This window comes from Trachurus japonicus, chromosome 6 (assembly GCF_045865225.1).
Source record: "Trachurus japonicus isolate A0001 chromosome 6, Traja_1.0".
Classification (NCBI taxonomy): domain Eukaryota; kingdom Metazoa; phylum Chordata; class Actinopteri; order Carangiformes; family Carangidae; genus Trachurus; species Trachurus japonicus.
Genome location: NC_140912.1, coordinates 4,945,827 through 4,969,887, shown reverse-complemented (window position 1 = coordinate 4,969,887; position 24,061 = coordinate 4,945,827). Strand labels below are relative to the sequence as shown.

At 42.9% G+C, this 24,061-nt stretch overlaps 1 protein-coding gene across 18 annotated transcripts in view; it reads right to left on the bottom strand.

Moving 5' to 3' along the window:
• Positions 1-24,061, bottom strand: part of LOC146985434 (pleckstrin homology domain-containing family A member 7-like) — a 195,957-nt gene that overhangs the window by 120,630 nt on the left and 51,266 nt on the right. For 4 of the 18 annotated variants that reach the window (XM_085778402.1, XM_085778403.1, XM_085778393.1 and 1 more), the window contains exon 1: positions 18,278-19,384. The exons of the other annotated variants lie outside the window; for them this stretch is intronic. In XM_085778402.1, coding sequence (XP_085634528.1) covers positions 18,278-18,348 — 71 coding nt within the window. In that variant the 5' untranslated portion in view covers positions 18,349-19,384. Of the gene's footprint in view, positions 1-18,277; positions 19,385-24,061 lie in introns of those variants that run through there. 18 annotated transcript variants of the gene reach the window in all.

Below are 24,061 nucleotides of genomic sequence, written 5' to 3'. Positions count from 1 at the left end.
TTCTTCCCCATCATCCATTGCTGTGATGTACAGTTTAAGAGCCCAACTCCTCCACTAACTGAAGAGTCAACTCTCTGTCAGATAGTCGTAAGGCTCTTCATATGGACATTTTGCTCAGATGTTTTACACCTGAAACAACTCCAGAGAAGAATGGTAAATGGTAAATGGACTCGCACTTATATAGCGCTTTCCTAGTCACTCGGACCACTCAAAGCGCTTTACACTGTTTTTGTCGCATTCACCCTTTCACACACACACACATTCTTGCAGCCCTGTTCACTGACAGGCTTTTTGGAGGCTAATTCACACACATTCACACATCCGATGACACATCGGAGGGCAAGTGTGGGCTCAGTGTCTCGATATGCGGCCTGGAGGAGCCAGGAATCGAACCACTGATCTTCCAGTTAATGAACGACCCGCTCTACCTCCTGAGCCACAGAAAAGAAAAGATATAAGGAAAAATAGAAGTTATGAACTGTAGTAATCAAACAGATACAAGCTGGACAAGATTGTGCCATCTCTGAAAGAACAGGAAGTGACTCAGTAATTTGTTGTGGTGTCTTTTCCAGGATTCTGATTGGCCAGCAAGACTTTTTGCATCTTTATAAAGAGGTTTGGCATGCTCATGGTAGCTCCAACAGCATCTTTATGCAAGAGTTATTTTTGAAAACGATCTGGTTTGAACGATGTTATTCTTGAAACTGTAGAAGGAGAAATACCTTTGTAAATACCTGACTATACCTAGCTGGAATAAAATACCAGAGTGTTGGGTGTCACAGGTGCTTGTGTTAACCAAACAGGGAAGTAAGAAGTCAACCTGCATCACCAGGAGAGAGACAGGAGTCATTTTCACTTCTCATCGCTTCATGTCAGGGACAGAACAGAAAAGAAGTCACAGACAGCTGCCAGAGCAGTGGTATTAACAATAGGTCAGTCTTCACACACAGAGCTGTTTTAATAGGAACACATACCACTCTCTTTATCTTGAATGGAATGCATTTTTCATTCAGGCGTCTTTTTTTCCTCCTGTCTGCTTCTCTGAGCTGGTTCACAACACCAGGATTGACGAATCCTGTTGCTGCCACCGAACATCAGAGAGGCTGTTACAGCAGAGCCAGTCAGTCTGACATCACAACGCCTCGTACCACCACTGTGGACGTACACCTGTCTGAGTGTCTGCGCTGCTGTAGAGGCTTCTCTGAGTGCTGCTGCCAGCCGCTGTCTGCACCTGCAGCACGTCAGGTGTCGGGGGGGGGGGGGGGGGGGGGGTGTCTGTAAAGTGTATCAGAAAATAACCTGGGTTCCAGAGAGTGAGGTATCATCTGAATTTCCTAAATACCAACTAGGGGTGTAACGGTATATGTATTCGTCCCGTGCCGTCACGGTACGGGGGTCACGGTTCGGTGCACACAGTCACACGACAAATACGTCTGAGTGAATATTAAAAAATAAATTAAAGGGACAACGAGGAGTTTTGGAAAAGCGAAGCGTTTTCACACTACATTTATGAGCCTCCCCGCGCACCGTGAAATTCTTTGACCGGCGCAAGACAGACTCATGTTTTCATTCATCAAGAATTAAAGTCAGAGGTTCGAAGATGATCACATACCGTCGTAGTTCTGAATGTCTGTCAAAGTCCGTCGGCGATGTTTCACGGATGCACGCTGCGTCGGTAGAAACACATCAAACACGTTAACGCATATGAGACGGCACCCTGATATGTCAATCACTGGTGAAGGAAAAAGACAAGTTGTGTGCAACAACTTATCCCGCTGTTTTTAAGTCTCTTGACATGAACACAGACACCAGAAACATCACCAAAGCAACTAGCATCCAGCCCAAATTAAAGCAGAAGTAAGCCATATTTTTGTGTTAATATAAGTCTTAAATAGTTCTATCTTCCGACAGCAATCACTTACATAGAGTGTTTGGTCTGAAACACGGGTCTGTCAGTCACTCTGCTCTGCTCTGAGCCGAGGAGAAAACTTTTCTCGTATCCTACAAGTTTTATCCAATGAGGAGAGAGAACAGCATGAAGGGCTGTGTGTGCAGCCAAGGGATGCACCTGAATGTGGTGACGTAGGGACGAGGACCAATAGATCCATGACGAGGGCGGGGGCTGCTAACTCCATCGGCTGACAAGACGTTATGGTGCGTTCAAGGCAACCCGTTATAGTGACTTTCACAGGTAAAACAGGTCGGAGAAACACGAGTGGGTTGCCTGGAACGCTACAAAGTCGTAAGTTGTGACTTGAAGCTGTAATTTACGGTTTCAAAAGCCTGCCTGGAACGTAGCATGAGCCAAAACGACCGGATCGCTTACTTCTGCTTTAACTGTGTAAACCAACATTGATGTTAGTTTTTTGGTTTTTTTTATTGCCAGTTGTCAAGTGCAAGTTTTTTTCCTCTAGAATGAATGAATGGTATTATAACACTCCTAATGCACTTGTTTTATTTTATATTCTTTTTTTTTTTTACTTTTATAACACAAGACAGAATTTAGTTTTACATTCAATTAGTTTCTGTTGTACCGAACCGTGACCCCTGAAGCGAGGTACGTACCGAACCGTGACTTGTGTGTACCGCTACACCCCTAATACAGTACCAACACATTACAGCAAACATCAGTGTCATGCCTGGACCTGCCTCAGCTGCAACTGCAAACAAAAGCCTTATTAACATTTAAAGTCTATCCCTGTGTCTTAAGTGTGCGCTCTGTCACCATGTTTGTGACTGCGGAGCAGCAGTCGTCTTAAAGCTGTTGCTGTTGTGTTGCTGACGTGTTTTAGCTGCTGGGCAGCCCGTGAAGAAAAGAGGCAGCAGTGTACTGCAAAATAATCTTGTAAGTCACAGTGGGAGAAGAGTAAGAAGGAGGAAGCAGGAGAATTAGGAAATAAATCTCATGAAATGGCAGAGTGATGTCTGGTGAGACGAGGCTTTGAGCAGACAGCGGCTGACTTCAGTCTGTGTGGGTCGGTCTGAGACACTTCTGTACTTCATTACGTTTTGTTGACGTCAGCTGGTCGAACGGATGGAAGTGGGTTCTAGTCTGTTCTACTTAAAGAATGAGGTCAAAAACAGCCACAGATTAATTCAGACACCAAAGTGTAAAACCCGAAACAAATGTAAAAATCTAAGTAAAAGTAGCTCAGATAGTCCTGCAGTGCTGGCCACAGAATTATATATATGACTCCACTGAAACACGGCTTCAAAGACATGAACACGTCCTCCGCTGCAAGGGACACAAAGATGTGCAGCAGCATTTAGAACCTCAGAAGCACATGTACGGTGTATATATATATATATATATATAAAAATTCAGAGCAGGACAGAGAAAGACAGTCACTAAAAATAAAATTCATCTCTGAATAGTTTGAATCTCAGCTTGAACAGGTCTCTTTGTTAACGTACTAGATACAAACACCTGAATGTCACCACAGCTGAAGTAGTAAAGGTAAGGACCAGAGGTGGCAAAGTACACAACTTCATTATTTGAGTAAAATTACAGATACTCCTTTTCAAATATCACTCCAATACCAGTAGAAGTAACTTACTTAAAGGGATAGTTCACCCAAGAAGTTTCAGAGTCCTCCGTGGCTTCTCTGAGTTACAGGGGGTCTCGGCGTAGCAGTGCATGTCAATATAACGGTTGCAAATGGATACCAACTGTCTTCGTAACAAAAAGACACACCAAAAAACATCCAAATACCTCCATGCTGCTCGTATGTAATGTCTGCCTTGTATTGAAGCCCCAAAATGCGAAATTGTAGTAGATAATGAGTGAAATTTCAATTTTGGGTGAACTATCCCTTTAAAGGGATATACCAGCGTAAGTTTAATGGTCTAACTAGTCTGGGGCCGTTGATGGCGAGAGAGACAGGCCTTTCCGTCAAAATAAAAGCACCAAGCGAATAAAATACGTTGAAACTCTTTTATAATAAAGTCCCAGAGCCATTACGTTAAGCTTTTGCCTATTATTGTATTACAAGTTAATGTTTATTTTATAAGTTCTATGTTGGTGAGCACTTTTATTTTGGTAAATGTGGTAATTTCGGTCTCCGCTACAGACGGGAACCAGAAGCTCTTCTCCTCTCTGAAGAGCCTGGTGACACCAGGCTAGGTCTAACACACTTTGACACTGAGTAAGACCCCCCCTCCCCCCCAGGAGATCAAACTTCTCCAGTTGTAGCAACTTCAGCAAAGACCGCGCAATAACAACACACTGCTGTCCATTCCTCCACCAGCAAACCGCCATCAAAAAAGCCACTCATAGCCACAAATAATGCTCACAACAGCACCAAACTTCAGCAACAGTACACCAGCCCATAATACGAGGCATCAAACAGCCGCCTGCTTTGGATGAAAAGAGATGAAAACAAAACTCACCCAAGCTCCTCCGGCTGCATGGTCGTTGTGGGGAAGCCCTGACCAGTCGAGTGCATCAGTGTTCTCTCTGTCTTCCCTCTGTGTTTCTCACAATAAATTAGCAAGTGGATCTGAGTTGCTCATACTATCAGTCAGCAAAGCGTGCTGCGTTTTTGGAACTCCTTACTTTCCTACTGCACTCGGTAATCAACTAAATCTTAAGCATCATTTTCATCATTGTAAGTGCAATTAAGAACACACTGATTAGCTCAAAAATAAAAAATAAATAACTGGGACAATCAAAAAAAGCTGCTAAAGCTGCACAGAAGACCATGTTTCAGTTGGTGTGTGGCCCCTTTAACTCTGCAGCTGTGCATATTATTCCTATTCTGTTGAACATCTTTTTGTTTGTTTCACTTCCTGCATCAAACATCAAACAACCTGAACAAAGTTCAGTTTGGTTTTCTCAGTATTTGCTGAAGCACAGGGGAGCATGATGTGATGTAGCTATAGAGGTTGGGCCAAGCAGCCAATCAGCAACACTTTATCTTCTTTGGTTAATCAGGATTGGACAGAAAAAGAAAAATCATCAGCTGACGTAAGAGGAAAAGTAGCAAGTAACGAGAGCGCCAGTAGAAATGTAGTGGAGTAAAAAGTACAGAATTTGACTTTTAAAGGGATAGTTCAACATTTTGGCAAATTGGCCCATTGCCATAATCCCTATAGTCATAGCAGTAGGTTCGTTACCTTTAATTGTCAGTGCAAGCTATTTTTAGAACGGGGGAGCAGAGCCGCGAGCTGCTCAGAGCTACGCTACGGAGAATAGTGGGATTTCTTGGTTTCCCTCATCAAACTCATCAAATACACAATCCAACAACTCCAAAATGGACAAGTTGTGACCTACACCTTCACCACGCCATGAGATATTAACACAACGTTACCAGACAGAGTTGTGTTAGAGGTAAATTCATGCAAAACCGCTGATGCGCGTTGCCTTCAGGGACAGTTTTTCAGCAAGCAGTTTCTGTATTTACCTCTAAAACAACTCCGTCTCGTAACGTTCTGTTATTATCTCATAACGTGGTGAATGTGCAGGTCACAACTTGTCCACGGAAGCATTTTGGAGTTGTTGGATTGTGTATTTGATGAGTTTGATGAGGGAAACCAAGAAATCCCATAATGAGCCTCCGTAGTGTAGCTCTGAGCAGCTCACGGCTGCGAATTTGCCAAAATGTTGAACTATCCCTTTAAATGTAGTGAAGTGAAAGTAATCATTATCCTCCACAATAATACTCAAGTAAAGGACAGATACAGGTACTTTTACTGTCCGTCCTTCATTACTGTCCATCACTGGTAAGGACAGACTTAGTGCCCCCCCCCCCCCACTGACTCCAGCTCTGCTCCAGCCCACGCTTCCTCCACTGAGACCGGAGAGCAGGACCACGCTTTCTTCGTCTTTTCAGCTGCCAATGTGGGAAGTGAAATACATGCAATGGAAATGTGTTTCAGTTTGTCTGACTTATCCAACTTGACTGTTTCTCTGTGCGACTCCACACACATCGAAGTGCTGTTCCAAATACACTCTCAGAGATTTACACATACATAAATCCTTTAGCTGATTATTCTGCTTTCTTGTTCAGCTACTGAGCAGCTGATAGTGAGCTGCCAGTACAAACCCAACATAGACACCAATTTCCAGCACTAAAGCGCTGTTGAACCCACAGAGAGCTAGCTGCCCTCTGACACACAACAACCAGATATCTTTCTCACAGGTTTGCTGGAGCTCAGGAACCTTCAAAAGAAGAGGACATATTGGATTTTAATTTATAATGGGACATGAAAAATGACTCAGAAAGAATGCCAGTGATGCTGCTGGTCTATTATGTGTGGAAGCAGAAACTTCCACAACAGGAGGACATGAGACAGTGATGTTTTCACTGTCACATCTTTTCACTTGGAGAGAGCCAGGCTTGATGTTTCCTTACATACTTTCCTTTCCTTTCCTTACTTACTTTCAAAATAGCATTTATGTAAAGAGATGGGTGAGTTAATCTGCATAAACACAATGTAAACAAATACACACATGTTCAGTAAGTGGTATTACTGTCAAACCTTTGGTAGGAGAATTAAATCTATGTTGATAAAGGAGAAAAGGAGAAAAATCAAAGTTAAAACTAGAAAAGGACTCTACTAATAACACTGATGGGAATCATGTTAGTGTGTGTGTTGTTTCTCACCATCCTGCCTAACCTGTATGTACAGTGATTCTTTAATTACACACAAAGCTGTGTGAGATTAGGCAGGGATTAGAGCCGTGCTGCCCACAGGGACTGGGCCAGCAGGGACGTAATGTGAGACCTGAGGGACTGGTGGACTCAAAGGGTTTCAGAGACAGACGGATAGAGAATGGGAAGCGAGCTGATCTAAAATCCCACCATCCCACCTCCAGCTCTGTGATGTGTGGAAGCCTGGGATTGTTTCTTCTGCAGCCCACATCACAGATAAGACTGCTGCTTCAGATCTGCACAGAGCGCCGGCTCTGTGGACTCCATCTGCATTATCAGTGTGTGAACACCAGTCACTCTTTAATAAGATAATTACATTAGAAAAAAAAAAAATTTGGTCTAATTTCCCTTGAGACTCTAAAATACTTGAGTTACCAAAGAAATGAGACCAAACAGGATGAATGCTCATCCAGATCACAAATCTAATACTCTACACACCACTGTTCTATGAATTCATTGGAACGCACAATTATTACTGCTTAATCTGTAACATTAATAAACGTGTTAATAGTTTTAACAAACTTTTACAAACCTCTTTGAACAAAGACCAATTCAATTCACATGAGGAATGAAGACTGAGCTGAGCATCTCTGTTTAGTGTAGCTCCTTTACATTTAGAAGGAGCACAGATCAGATCAGGTATCAGATATCAGTTCTACAACGTCTTCCCCATGTGAGGGATCATTTCATCACTGATAGCAAACTAAAAGCAAGACTCATACACAACCACTGAAGATGACACCAATATGCAGATATACATAACAATATAATGGTCAATATAATTTTAAGGTTCAAATTGCTAAAACAACAGGGATGCCCCAACTAATCACCTGTTGATCATGATCAGCCAATTCTTTATTAAAAATATGTGATCTGAAGATTAACTCTTTTAGTCACCAATTAGAGGTGTGTATTGGCTGGCGATCACAATACAAGGGCAACGATAAGATGCTATGTGTTGCGATACTGTAATCAAGATGATATATTGAGATTTCTTTTTCTTTTTTTGACTTTTCTAAGTTCGCCAACGATTGAACATGTGATGAGCCACAGACCTGTTTTAGGGTTAATGACAAGTAAAAAATTGTTTTAAATAAATGAAAATGAATGAATACATAAATAAATAATTGTTTTAAAAGCATGCATAAATATACATTTTGTATTCATATTGGAACCATTTTTTTAAAAAGGGTAATACTGAATGCCCCTGAAAATGTTGAATGGTGTAACCACAAAAGAATGATGAATATTAAATATCTTATCCACCTACACTGGATTTAAATGTACTTATAAAAAGTATACTTTCTTCTAAAAAAAAAACATTAAATTGAAACAGATTTTTCGCTGTGTTTCTATATTTGAATTTAAATGCATTTTAGCAACACTGGGCAGGACATATCCTAAAAACACTGCTTTTCTTTTGAATAATGTGACAAATTATGTAAAATTTGTCAAGAAACATAGTGTTGCATTGCAAAAGTGAATAACATTTGTACCACATTTGAGTCCTGATTTATTTTCCTGAATATAGTCATATTTTTATGAAAAAATACCGGTTACACCACTTGACATTGGGTTACATCACGCCATTGACCCTGAAATCTCATTGTTCCGTTGGAGTGGAGGATCAGTGGCTGAGTTTTAAATGCAACACAAAAATTAACCACCACTGTGAATGTTTGCATGTAAACTGTTCATTAAAATTGATACAGTGCTTTTCAATATGGATACAGTATTACTCTGGCATGTGTGGCCAAGACAAATACTGTGCTGTGTAGTGTACTGTAATACCACTTCTTTATTTGTTCAGTGCACCAACAGGTCACAAAACAAAACACTCGTGACTCATGTAACATACTGTACCACATTTGCAGTGTGTGATATAAATGATCAGTATCAACTGTGGATCAGCTGATCACATTCATAGATGATTAGCACTGGTATCAGTGGCAAGACAACGTGATTCAAGCACCACTGCTTTATTATTTAAAAAAAAAACCTGACAGTGCTCCAGTGGCGACAAGTCAAATCAAGACCAACTCTTTTTTGATAAAGGTGACAACAACACATCCTTATAAATGAAGCATACAAACCATCAAACCAACACATCATCATCATTTTCCTATTTCGGGGGAAATTAAATTGCAAAAAAAGACACAAACTCTGCCCACATGTGATTAATGTGTGCTCTTCTTCACTATGGTGGATAAATAAACTGGAGAGCTGGACTGTGGCACAGCAGCTTCCAGTAGGTGCACAAGAGCAAGACAAACCTGACAAACACCAGTGAGGAGGAAACAGACCAACTTATCTCAGCAGAGATGCACTTAACTTACTGAACCTTCACATCGAAATGATCCGTTATAAAAAGTGATGGAATATGAATCTGTTTGCCTTTCATCTAAGCTCTGCATCAAAGATTAGTAATGGTTATAAGGTTTATTTCAATCACACAAACTACAAAACAAACAACAGGCACAAAACTGAATAAAAACTCTGATCTAGAGCCAGCCTACATGAATGTAATGATATCCTGTGTACAGGGTTCCTACAGGTTCCTTCAGGTTAAATTCAAGTCTTTTTAAGACCTTTTTAAGACCATTTATATAAAAATGTAATACCTATTTCACTGCCCTACTGGCAAAGAAAAGTGAAATCCTCAAATTTCAGAGCGTTTACTGTAAATTAACTGTATCATCCCACTATTTTTCTGCTCTTTGTGCTCTACTAGGGATGTAACAATATCAAAATCTCACAATATTACAATAACACCTCAATAACAAGCCCATGATATTTATTGCAGTATCATAAGGCATCATGATATCAAAATCTCACTGTATGATAATACCATATAAGCTCCACAGTACAAGACTTATTCCACTATCCATAAGTCAACAAGAAGAACATTGATCAAAAATAATCGTGGTTGACAAATGAAACTTTTGACGAAAAATGCAATAAGGAGAAGTTTAATACAGCACAACTTTTAAGACCCAGAAATCAAAATTCAAGACTTTTTCAAGTCTTTTTAAGGTATTATTTCCAATGTCATAAATTCAATGCTTTTAAGACTTTTTAAGACCCCGCGGGAACCCTGTGTGTACTGATATTGCCCTGGACAATTTAACCGTCTGTGGTTCTCTCCTACCTTCTGAGGCCGAGGCCCAGACAGACGGCCACACTTCTCCAACAAGTGTTCAGCATCTCTGCTCCTCAACCAGTTCAGCCAAAACCAACAGATGTGGAGCCTTTGAAGCCAGCAGCCTTGAAGAGCAGCTCCAGGCTACCGTCGCTCCATCTGCACACTGGCGTTCCACTCTAATGAACCCGTGTGCAGCTCGGTTTTAGATGCAAGTTTGGTGGGATGGCCAAGAGATCGTCTCATCCCCGCTGTAATTCAAAGTGTCCACATTCAACAGCTGTTTTCGATCCTCCAGCACTGATCCTCTCACTCCTGTCACGACACACACACTACAGCTGATGAAACTTTTTTTTTAAAAAACACAAACGCACACAAACAAACGAACAGATTACACTCGACACCAGCGGCAGATTTCTGGGCAGGATTTAGCCACCAAACCTTCAGTGAACTCTCCCATGTCCCTGTTATGTAGTAAAAACAACTCTGCTTGTTTTGACTTCCTCCCACTCATCATGAGCGAGGCAGGTTGAAACAAGAACAAGTCTAGCATTACAACAAGGATGACATTTGGACAGTGTCCCATCGAAGAATGTGAAATGAGCTCAACATGCTAATTTCCCACCCTGAACTGAGCTGATCTGAAAAATGTCAGCCATGTCTCTTTTGTTTTCTGGGTTATGGGCTCATGCTTTTCCACCCACAGGCAGTTCTATGGCTCTTTGACTCTTTGACACAATATTTAGGGTCAAACCAACAAGATTCATGCTGAGATTAGGGGTGTACAGCCAGTTCACTATTTGTATTCGGTTTCGGGCTTTTAAGTAAAACTTCGGATACGGATTCGTAATCGGGAAGAAACCGGAAGTGGGTGCACTGACTTCAGCCGAGCTAGTGCTACGCCGAGCTAGCCGGCTAACTTCCGCTTTAGCTCTCGGCTAACTAGAACGGGAATAAAATAATTTAATTGTGCTGCTCCTCTAGACTTTCCAAACGTAATTGGACTGAATGGATCAAATTCTGGTAGTGAAACGAGTCATTTCGCAGGGTATGATCATGATTGTAGAGCGTCTTCTTCCGCCAAATGCATTTATCAATACAATATTTAATGTCTGCAGTCTTACCAGCTGACTGAGTTTGTCTTTTATGAACGCAAAACTGGACCAAATGAAAAATTGCAACAATGTATCATCCTGGTGTTGGTTTGAATCAGATAACAGACCTTTTGTGTGGCCCTAAATGATGGGAGCTTGGCTGTGGCTGTGGCTGTGGCTGTAGCATGCATGTGTGAAACATTCAGGTAACAGAGTTATTACTGTGGAGAGGTGACCTGTGTTTTATAAAATGATACTTTGGGTAAAAGCTACAACCGATCAGGCATTTTCTGTATTGAGCAAACTTTGGTATAAGTTCAGATGAATTATTCCAGCAACCTCCAGGGCTGAAAATGAAGCCCACACAAACTCTGGTTCCTCTAATGCCCACTAGAGTCTGCCTCCAACTGTGAGTCAGTGCCCATGGCCTCCCGTGTTAAAATGTCCAGCTGGACAGCAGGAAAAACATGTCCACAGCTTTGTGAAAGAATATAAACTTTTGGTTAATTTCCTTTGCCCATTTTTGGGTTGGCCAGAAGTTAGACAGAGCCGGGCACTGCCAGGGCAGTGATGGCTACAACCTATTAAAACCACTCATTACACATCCCAAGAGCCCCAGGTGGTTTCCTAACACAGTCCCAAACACAAACATATTCAATTTACAATGTTACACAGCAGAGAATGAAGTAAATCCTTAGATATGACGTGCTGGACCAGCCTTTATTTTCTTTTTTTCCTTTATTTTGCACGAACATATCATTTATTATGATTGGGATGTGCGAAGGGGAGGTATGAAACCCAAAAGGGCTTATATGAAAACCTCACCCATGAAGAACAAAATCAAAAAACAAATTTGTTACAGATTCTTTCCTTTTTTTGTTTTTAATAAATCCATAATTAATTTTCAACTCATAAATCCATAATTAATTTTCAACTCAACTGGTTTTTCATCACTAATGACTGAATAATCCTAAGAATCCAGTAAATGTCACATAATATTTCACCTCTCTGTCTGTTTTCTCCTGCAGCTGCTTTGTTTTCCTGCGGTTTCTGACTCTTTCTGTCTTCATACCACATCACTGCTGCCAAAGACAAACCGCAGCGTCTCAGAAACCACAGTCGTGACAGCTGTCTCTCTGTGGTGCAGTTCCATCCCAGAGTGCAGCTGTGACAGCCGGACACTCTGTGACATAAGGGCGCCCTCCTCAGAGGGATTTGTGGGGAATTCATCCTGTCTAAAGTGTCAGTGCATCAAACCTCCGGTCACAGCAGAGTGTCAACGCTCCAGAGGAGGAGAGGGCAGCTGGAGACCCACTGACAGGTTCTCCTGGAGAGAGGATGCTCGGTCAGATGATTGTGCTGTGCCCTTTGTCCTATTCTAAAGAAATCAAGTGTGTACCAGGTTAATAAATCAACTCTCACACCTGAAATCAAGCTTTTGGTTTGTTTCCTCACTGTCTTTACCCCAAATAATCTTTACTCTCAACTGTTTGTCATCAGTTTATGCAAAATCATGACATCAGAAAATGATCTAATGCTGCGTTCGAGACAAGTCAGAACTCGGATCTTTCAAATTTTCGACTTGAAAAAGTGCAATTGAACGCCACCTCAAGTTGGAGAAAAAAAATCGAACCCGACTTCACCGAGAATCAGTTGTCTCTTCAAATGTCTTGTTTGGTCCACAAACCAAAGAGATACTTAGTTTATTGTCATAAAGGAACAAAGAAACCAGAAATATTCACAATTAAGAAGCTGGAATCAGAGAATTTTGACTTTTTTTCTTAAAAAATACTACACAAACTGATTATTTACTGTTAGGTTAATCAATTAATTGTTGCAGCTCTACTGTCTTGATCTCCATCCTACTCACTGGACCACAAACCAAAGAGATCTTCAGTTTACCAAAATGCCAAAAAAAAAAAAAAAAAAAAATTTCATCACCAAACATAAATACACCAAATTTTGTCCCAGTGTAAAAATGCAAAATACCTCAAAACTTGAGCAAACTGAACTCAAAGCATGAGACAAGCTCTTGTAACAAGTTGCAGCAGAGTAGAGGCAGAGTTCGGGGGTTTGTGTGAGCAGCCTACCTGCAGGGTTTCTAAAGAAATCAAGTGTGAACCAGGTTAGTAAATCAACTCACACCTGAAATCAGGCTTTTGGTTTGTTTCCTCACTGCCTTTACCCCAAATAATCTTTACTCTCAACTGTTTGTCATCAGTTTATGCAAACTGTGACATCAGAAAATGATCTAATGCTGCGTTCGAGACAAGTCGGAACTTGGATCTTTCCGATTTTCGACTTGAAAAAGTGCAATTGAACGCCACCTCAAGTCGGAGAAAAGAAATCTACCCCGACTTCACCGAGAATCAGTTGTCTGACATCACAACAATCTGCACCCCTGCAGAGGCACACCCAAAATTGCAAAAATACATTGAAACGTTCCTTTTTTAAATTGTTTTTGTGCCCTTTGTAATGTATTTATGCCTTAGCTATGTGAAGCACTTTGAATGCAAAGTTTGTCCCGGTCCGCTATGGTTTTGGATATTCTGGCGTGATGCGTCTCGAAATCCTTCGAGGTCGGAACTCCGACTTTTCAATTAGGAATGATCCGAGTTCTGACTTCGTCTCGAACGGTGCCAACGCTCACACCGCTTCAGGCTGAGGTATCCGGTTGTCTCCTTATTAGAAACTCTAACATTTATCTTGCCCTGAACTCTCTGGGAAAGAACATCTCAATCAACGCTCCTTTCAATCACCTAACTCCACAGCGCAGCGGCTGGTAATAAAGAGCAAATGTGTTAATCTTTGGTAATTCACAGAGGAGGAATGTGAGAAAGACTCATCTGAATTTTCAGCACCATCAATTTTTATTCTTTTTTCCCTGCGCGCTCACCTCACAGCTTCTCCTTTCATTCCGGTGTCCCTCTCTTCATTACCTGTCACGCTCTCTCTCTGCTTCTCCTTCACATGAAGTTGAACACTAAAACCTCCATCTTCATCCCTCCACAGGCAGCCGGTCCTTCTCTCTAAGTTTACTTTTACATGACCTAAACTTAAGATGACAGGGATGGCACCGCTCTAATAGATTTTCTTCTTGCTGAGTTTCATTTGTCACACACATTATTCTGTCCACGTTTGGAGATTACAAACCGCACACACACAGACACACACTTTGCCGTCTAAATATTTGAGAGAGGTTAAGGGCAGCTTTTAAGTTACACCAGAGTCAATTATGAGTTGTTGGAAGTTGCATTAAATGAAATGATTGTGACTGTATATAGAAGTGTAGGAGCAAGTGTGCGTGTTTGTGGGTGTGTGTCTATGTGTGTGTGTGTGTGTGTGTGTGTGTGTGTGTGTGTGTGTGTGTGTGTGTGTAGGAATGTGGTAAAGGCTTTCAGACAATCTGCTCCATTCAACCCCTGCTGTGCTACCAGCCCAAATCCATTTACATCCCTGAGCCTTCATGAGACTGACAGCGCTGCATGCACACACACACACACACACACACACACACACAAAAACAGAGACAGAGAGAGAGAGAGAGGGAGAAAGATGGAGAGAAAGAGAGAGAGAGTATATAGAGAGTAAACTCATCTACAGTAGTTAAGGCTTATGTCCTTTGTCGCTTCCTGCCACTGTTGTGTATTTTCTCAGCTTCTACTCACTGACCACTTCCTGTTCTGGACACTGCAACATCCAATAATATGCATTGTACAAAAACACTCTCAATGATGCAACATAAACACCGACTGTTTATCAGTGTAGTAAGGCCAGATTAGGGATGTCACGATTACTTGTTTTCACAATTAATCGCGGTATTAAACGCCACAATTAACTGATCGTAAAGATTCCTGAATACCGACACTTTCCGAAAAAGATTATGTCGGAACCATATCAGTAGATGTGCGCCAAAGTAAAGGAAAATGCACAGATACTGGTCCATTTACCTAGTGTTACACTTAATTGATAGGAATTGAAATGTTAGCATGTCATTAGTAATTTTTAAAAAAAATTATTAAAATTAACTTAAACATTTGGTATAGATGGCAATTAATGACTTAAATATTTCAAATACTTCCCCCTGGGAATTAATAGCTGGTCCTATGTTAAGAGATTACTAATGTTATTATATTTTGTCTATATTTGATTTTACACATTTATAGTGTTGTGAAATTTAAGAAAAAATCTAGAAAGAAAATCTACAATGGTGACATTGTAGATTTAGGATGACCGTTGTCCCCCTATTGATACTTCTGATCGATGTTTCCAGCTCGTCGGACACACCCGATCAGAAAGCATGACACTCAGTTACCAGCCCGCCACACACAATGACCACACACTGACTCAATCTATACTCTCAGACAAACACACACAGACTCTCATTAAGCTTTCACGCTCACCTCAGGCCTCCGCGGTCGAGCGACGCTGCCGGCTTACGCTGGATTAAACACAACCAAACAACAGAGTCTGGTTAAAGACTTCCTCAAACAGTGAATAAAGCGCCTGTCATGACATCTGAATGTAAACACGCTGGACCAGGAGGACGGAGGCGGAGTCCCGCTGGCAGCGACTGTTGACAGGTGAGGGAATCATTAACCAGAGCGTCCTGAGTGGAGATCACCAAACTTTTACTGAGTCCATAGAGCAGCGTTTATTATCCCACCATGCATCTCTCTCTCTCTTGTGCAATGTGTCATTTTCATTTTCTATGTTATTAATAAAACAATTTCAACTGACATGAGTGGCAGTTTGGCAGCTCAGGGAGGGGCCCATAAATAAAACTTGCGCATTTTATTGAAGTGACGATATCAATATTGAAGCCTTATCACTTCTTCCACCAAGATAAACAAGGATCTACTTTGGGTGCAGTCCTCTTCCTCACGCCACACACAATTTGGCAGACTGTGCCTGATTTAGTGAGGTTAACTGAACAAATCTAAACATCTGAGGATCATTTTTTAAATGAAAGCCTGATAAATATTATATGGAAAAAGCAGGCAGAAAATGGATTTGCTTGTTTAATCAAGATGATTCTGGGAGCGTCACAGATGAATCTGCTGATTATTTTAGCCAATAACAGAGCAAAGACCCCAGGTTTGACCCTTCTCCTGGGTGTGGATCAATAAGAGAACCAAAAACAATCTCAGTGTAGTTTTACATCTCCTCTCCGGAGCTCTAGTAACAACAGGTAGGTGAGCCAATCAGAAGAGATAAGGATCTGAGCCTCTATTCTGATTGGCTGGCTGCTTTCTGATTGAACAGAAATACAGCAAATTTAAGGGTAAACACAAATCCTGCCAGGCTGGATCATGGGCCTGTGGAGTCAGAACACACTGTGATACTTTCGCTGGATTAATATAAAACCTCACTGTAATCAAACTACAATATGGGACCTTTACCAAACTAAACTTAGATATGTACCTAAGAGGGAGGTAAGAGTATTGTATACAGGCTGTCATGAAATCTACTCCTTTTTGGTCTTTTTATTATTAGTAGTATGAAAGAGTGTAATTTAAGATTGGAGTATATTTTTTAAAAAGTGTTTCTCCCCTTTTTCTTTCCTCACTGGTATCATTAATATTTTACCCAGCAGTCAGTTTTCCAATATCGAGGCATGTGCAGGTGAACAGGCAATCCCTCAGAGGACTGTGAATCCAAAAAGAGGATTAGAAATCAAGACGAGAGGATGAGAAGCAGAGAACAAATGACGGTAAAGTGACAAGGAGGACAGAGGAATGAACAGAGGAAAAAAAAGAGGAAGAGTGCACATCATTTTCAGACGGGGCATTTATGCAGCAAAATCTAAAAAAAATGGAACTTGAATCGAGGGGGTGATAAGGCTACAGGTGGAACATTCATAGAGTGAGTCAGAGTAATTCACCATGAGAGAGTGGAGTGGGAGTGGAATAGCGAGTGTTAGTTTGTTTTGGAGCTCAGGGCAGTTTCCTGGATTCCTGCGTACGCTCTACCACTCTCTCTATCTCTCTCTGTCTCTCTCTCTCTCTGCCGTGAGCGGCCGATCCGACAGGTCATCGACCTGCCCAGTGGTCTGAAGCATGACTCACTCATCAGCTAAATCCTCCTGCCCCAGACCACCCTGCTGCTCCTGTTGCTGGTGAAGCAGCTGAATTGCAAATTCACACAAACTGTGCACAACAAGGACAAAAAAAATATGTCCCAAGCTTTTACAATGCAATGTGTTCTCCATTTCTCGTATTACATGATTTTCATTTATCTTGTCCGTGTGTGTAAAATATCTCCTCATTATAATACTGAAACACACAGGGGTGTTTATGAATAACTAACGACGGTGAATCAGTATGCTGGTGGTTGAGCTCCAGCAGCCTTTAGTGGTTGGAGACTATTACAGTATCTGACAGAAAAAGGGGCGTAGGCAGAGGTCTGCTCTCCCCTCGGGGAACGAGGATTGATGATGTTCATTTGAGACTGGGTCACATCTGAAACCGTGTGATAAATGTAATGATGTCATTGCTGCTGCAGGGGGAGGGGGTCATAACGGAAGAGGGCAAAGTAAAATCTTGTGTAATCTCTGTTTGAAGAGCAGAGAGTTTTTAAGACAAGAGAAATCAGGTTAGAGTCATTTGTTCAAACAAAGTAAAGCCGGTAAGGAGGGCTTCCTTCCCAAAGGAGTGTTTTTAAGGAACATCATATGACAGTTCAGTTTGGGGAAAAATGCTCCTTTGTCAACCTCTTTTGTCTCCAGCTATTATTCAATACAGGTAAAACCAGTTTCCTGGTTCTGTTTGAAACGACATGCCAGAGAAACCAGTTTGGTACCTTTGAAAAACAGTGGAACATCCTGTCCTGTAGGGCTGCAACTAAAGATTATTTTCATTATTGATTAATCTGTATACTAATCGATAATCGATTAATTATTGGTCAATAAAATGTTAAAAAATGTTGAAAAATGTCAATCAGTGTTTCCCAAACCACAAGATGACATCCTCAAATGTCATGTTTTGTCCACAAACCAAAGAGATACTTAGTTTATTGTCATAAAGATACAAAGAAACCAGAAATATTCACATTTAAGAAGCTGAAATCAGAGAATTTTGACTTTTTTTCTTTAAAAATACTACACAAACTGATTATTTGATCATCAAAATAGTTGATGATTAATTGAATAATCAATTACTGTTAGGTTAATCAATTAATTGTTGCAGCTCTACTGTCTTGATCTCCATCCTACTCACTGGACCAAAATGCCCCCCCCCAAAAAAATCACAATTTCATCACCTAACATATTATATACACTAAATTTTGTCCCAGTGCAAAATACCTCAAAACTTGAGCAAACTGAACTCAAGCTCTGGTAACAAGTTTTAGCGGAGTAGAGGCAGAGTTGGGGGTCTGTGTGAGCAGCCTACCTGCAGGGAGCATGGTAGAAGGGATATCCAGCGTGAGGTATGTGATTGCAGTATCCCGACTGATTCCACATGGTGCTTCTCTTGTTCTTACGTGATGACAGTTCGCAAAGTGTCGCCGCCGTCTCCTCTTCTCGCTTTCTATTTCTGGTGCGGTGGAATCAGACTCTGGGAGGTTGCCGGGAGTAACATTAATCAGCGTCTAGTCTCACCAGCGGCTCCATGGGGAGAAAAACAAGACAAGAAGAGGCGGCCGGCCGGTCGGTCGGTTGGGTTTGAGAGCCGGTGGAGCCGCTGAGCCCAAAACACAAGAGATGATGTCAGGTGAGTCAAGTCTGATGTGGTTTACACACCTGGAAATGAAGTCTCCCTCCCTCCTTCTCTCCCTCTCTCCCTCCTCCACAAGACCACAACTACTCAGCAGAGTCCCGACCACTGCCTCAGGTGAAGTCTGACATCACGGGTCGCTCCTTTAATCCTGCCTCCAGCCGCTCATTTCCCCCCCTCACGTCTCAGGTGTGAGCAGGTAGAACAGATGTCTGTCTTTGAGGTTAACCTTGTGTCTTCTCCCCTTCTGCCTTAAATCACACACATCTCCACCTCACATCTGACTCACACCTCTCATGCGCAGAGATTTCAGAGAAGCTCCAGTTCCTCCAGCAACCTCCCGCCCGATGCCAAACAGGGAGCCGTTTATGCCTCTTTAACACGTGCGGCGCATCGCCTCCAAAGTTCACAGGTGCCACAGATCCATCTCTCCCTGACGTGAGCGGGTGAAAATCCTCAGCCCCCGGCGTCCCTCTGCCGCGTCTAGTTTGTCTCCGAGGGAGCCAGTGCCGGCACGAGCGCCTGTTTCCTCCAACTAGAGCCTCCCCATCGGCTCCTCCAGCTTCACCAAACAACAGCGGCGCACGGAGCTGAATGACTGAGCACACTCACACAGAGAGAGAGAGAGAGAGAGAGGTAGAGAGGTAGAGAGGAGAGGGAGGGAGAGAAGGGGGGTGTGAGAGAACGAGGAAGAGGTAAACAGAGCAGAGCTGCATTCCTTTTCCCGCCTAATGCTAATGTGGCAGGATACACACTGCTGAGAGGAGGAGAGAGAGAGAGAGAGAGAGAATGCTGTCCTATCTTGCGTACACACAACATCCACTGAGTCCGACCTGGAGGAGGATCTCTGCTCCGTTGCCCCCTTAAAGGGCTTAAAGGGGGAGGACACAAGGTGGTGGACACCGAACAGATTGTTAAGCCCCTTGAGGCAATTCTGTGATTTCTCTTTGGACAGTAAATAACACAAGAGAGAGAGAGAGAGAGAGAGAGAGAGGGGGAGAGAGGCTGAGGTGAAAGAGCATGAAGTAATTACACCGTAAGCACAAACAATGTGGTTACGTGTTAACACCTTAGATGGGCTATTTCCTTTGCCAGGGCAGTTATTACGATAGTGATCACATGTGGTTGTAAAATCACTGTAAAAAATGTTGAGTACTTGGTTTGACTTTAACTGAAGCCAGAAACAATGTTTGAACCTACATGTGTTTTGTAAGTGAAGCGTGTTCATAATCACCTGATCACCATTATTTGAGCTGGCCACAATCATTTTGGTCCTCTTTTAATGACATCATATGTGCCCCCCTTTCTAAGAACCACATTTCTAAGAACATCTACTGACATTAGTGTTTGGAGGTTTCTGCCCAAAAATAAATGCTAGACTTATACCATAGATAGACTGTAAAAAGAATGGACGTAGCACCCGTGACGTCACCCATTGGTTTGGGGGAGTCTGTTTTGTGCCGCTACTACGGGGGTTTGAACTGCGCCATGTTGGATTCTACTTGCCATATTTGGAGAGGTGCGAGGGCCCGCCCACTGGCCTCGAAGCAGCGGTCTCCGGACCTGTCACTCAACGTTTCCGCGCCCTAATTGGCCAGAATTTTAACCTAATAACAGTAAAACGGTAGAGTTTTTAAAAAATTCACCCCCCTCAGAGTGTGTGCGGGGGTAGAAACTATCGGTTGAGACCAAAAAAATAAAATGTACCAGGATGTAAATATGTTTTTTTAAGCTGTTAAGTCGGCGATTTTAACATGGGACTCAATTGGAGTTGCTCCCTTCTGGAGCCAGCCCCCAGCGACAGCCGAGGGGATTACAGTTTTTTGAACGCGGAAGTGAGCTTCACTTCTCAGACCAACAACTGCCCCCTTGACTTATACAAATGAAATCCGTCCGGGCTTCTAGTCCTGTGTGGTGGTGGCTGTGTCTGCAGCGCCCCCTCCCCCTGCCTGTATTTTGGTCTTTTGCTTTGTTTTGTTGTGCATGGGGACGTTTCTGGGTGGAGAGCGAGAGAGTCGGTGTTTTCTGTCCAGCCAATGACGGAGCTCAGGTGAAGTTTGGTGCAGCAGAGTAGGAGGGCTGCTAGCCCCGGTAGCTGTCCCGGATGCTAGCGGGTGTTAGCGGCGGATGCCACCCACCACCGCTAACACCCGCTAGCTCGACGCTAACTTCCGCTAGCGGTGGCGGCTAGCATCCACATCCACAACGGCCTCCTAATCGTTACAGCCTAACACTGGAGGCTCCTGTTGTTGGTGACGGCCGGGTATCGGTCCACCGCTCCAGCGCTTCACTTTGACTGTATTTCCTTTTCTCTGCAGTCCTGACAACTGCTGCTGCTGCTGCTGCTGCTGTCAGGGGCCCAGTTTGAAAGTTTTGTTCACAAACTGCAATGAACAAACCTCCAGACTCTACCTTTAAAAGTAGAGTTGGAGATCTCTTTCTGGAGCATTTTTTCTGAATTGCTTGAAATCGTCTTCACACTCCCATTGCAACCAATTAATTTAATGCTTTTTCACAAAAATGAAAAAAGGAGGTCACCGGCGGGACCGACGATCTTGTAAAAACAGCATCCAATCATCTTGAACGCCATGGATGCTGTGTCAATCAAAATGCCGTCTCTGTCCCTCCCTCCTCTTCGTCTACTGATTGCATGCGCTGCAGAAGAGACAACGCCAGTGGTCCGATGTACCACACTGAAGTCTGGTAGGTGGTGATGTAGCTCTAAGCTGGATGCTGGGTGGTTTATTATGATGTTACTTGTTTTCTTTCACGTGAATGAGCCATGAGAAAAAGCTGGCAGACGATGCTGCACAGTGACACGCAACAGTATCGGGGAAAGCCTCGTCGCTCACATCGGGATTACATTGGGTCGCACCGCGGGGGCAACACCTTCGCGGCTTCACCTTGATGTGAACCCAACAGCTTGACAAGCGTTGCGTGTTCCCGTGCTCTGGAGGCTTCAGAGAGAAGTCTGAGGAAAGGGGCTTTTGACTTGTGTATTTTCAAAATGTGGCCTGCTAGATCCGTTTCTCCAGGATCTCTAACCCTACCTCTTAAACATCATGGATTTAGTTAGTTAAAGCCAATAAATGACTCTTCTTCATCATCAAAATCAGGTGTATGTGTGTTATTAAACTATGTTTGGGCTTATACTAATAGTGGCATCAAATGATGAGAAAAGGGGGTTAGGGAGTTAACATTAATCTTTGTAAGCCAATTAAAGGGATAGTTCACCCAAAATTGAAATTTCACTCATTATCTACTCACCCTCATGTCGACTAAAGGCGGGCTTACACTGCAAGACTATTCGTCTGTTCACATCTCAAACTGCACGAGCGTCCCTCTTCAGTCCTACGTCTCAGATCAGTCTCAGACCCCCACTAATTGCACGTTGTTCTACGATTGCTCTCCACCACGATTACCCTGCGATGCCGCTGAGATTTGTGCTGCTCTATAATTGCTCGATTGTAAACATCAGATTGACATTGGTTCCTGATGTTGGTTCCTATAGCAGAGTCCATGGTGGAAGATCAGAGAGAGAGAGAGAGAGAGAGAGAGAGAGGACGGCGCTACTCTCTCCGGCCAGCTGACGTGTAGTTCACCTGCGGCTCACCTGCAGCTGTCAGAGGAGGCTCACTAGTTATCTCTCTGGCCTGCACTTTAAAAGTTCAGCTGATCAGGTCAGCTGATCAGGAGCCAGAGCACAGTGGACGTGGCTGGTGTGTAGGCTCGCTATTTTATACTGTAACGGCAAGAGAAAAAATAATCGTCCTCAATCGCTGATTGTCTGATAGTACGTGTGTGTGTATTTGTCGGGCTGATCTTCAACCACGGACTGCGCTGCATTACTGATCATCACCCGGTCACCATGTCTGTCACAGCTGTGGTCTAACTTCAGCTTCTCACTCCCCTGTCCCTCCTCTCTCTGTCTGCCTGTTCTAACTCCATCTGACGAAGTTCAGCATCACACTCAGGTTCATAAAGGCTCTGTGCTCTGTGCTAAAACAATCTGTCATGGTAAAAACTTGTCGTATGTGCAGAATCGTGACGTAGGACCCCATACATTGTCCGTCACGACGAGAAATTTTCTGGCATGTCAGAAATTAATCGGGAGGTCGGCGACTCGTCTTTAGGACGTCGGGACGTGACGCAGAGCCTCACTAACCATACGTCCCGATTATGCTCACGACCCCGCGATCCCTCTAAGATTATGCAAATTAGGCTGCGACTCGTCTGGGACGAGAAAATCGTGGCAAAATCGTGCAGTGTAAGCCCGCCTTAAGGGCTGGCAGAAGTTTCAGAGTTATCCGTGCCTTCTCTGAGTTACAGGGGGTCTTGGCGTAGCAGTGTATGTCCATATGACGGTTGCAAATGGATACCAACTGTCTTCGTAACAAAAAGACACACCAAAAAACGTCCACATACCTCCATGCTGCTCATATGTAATGTCCGTCTTGTATTGAAGCCCCGAAATGCGAAATTGTCCCGAAAAAAATTAAATAAGTCTATATTTCAAGCTTGTTTTGTAGCGGAAGCTTCTCGAAGCTCCTCTTCCCGGTTCGTCCAAATTTGACGAACCGGGAAGAGGAGCTTCCGCTACAAACAAGCTTGAAATATAGACTTATTTCGGGACAATTTCACATTTCGGGGCTTCAATACAAGACGGACATTACATATGAGCAGCATGGAGGTATGTGGACGTTTTTTGGTGTGTCTTTTTGTTACGAAGACAGTTGGTATCCATTTGCAACCGTTATATGGACATGCACTGCTACGCCGAGACCCCCTGTAACTCAGAGAAGCCATGGAGGACTCTGAAACTTCTCCCAGCCCTTAGTTCACATGAGGGTGAGTAGATAATGAGTTAAATTTCAATTTTGGGTGAACTATCCCTTTAATCATCAACTAAAGTTTTATGATTGTGACAGTTGGAGGGTTATCACTATTGGTTCACTATTGGTTCACTGTTGGTTCATTGCTTGAGTTAGAATGATACATTATGACACATTTTCCCTCCAAAATTTACTCCTGCAACTTGGATATTGTTGTGATTTTGATCATTTCAGTTGCCCTACTAATAAAACAAGACTGTAAATCTGATGAGGCATCTGACAATTCATTTTTTCAATGAATAAATGAAACATATAAAATGTAGAAAACTATTAAAGAAATAATGTCTTTCTCCAGTCTGCTTATGTTCTGAAAACAACAAACCCTCTGTTATGAAGCCGACAGAGACGATGTGTTTTCATCCACAGCAGGTTACTCGGCCTGACTCAGAGCCAACGGGCACGTGAGGCCTGCAGGTGAGAGGTCACCTCTGTGTAGCTAAACAGAGATGTGCTGTCTCCCCAGAGAGCTGCACTACTCCAGTGCCCTACTAAGCAAAGCAGCGCCATGACCCTGCTGCAAGGACGACTCCGCTGCACCTGGGAAATAGCGAGTGACACAGCTCCAAAG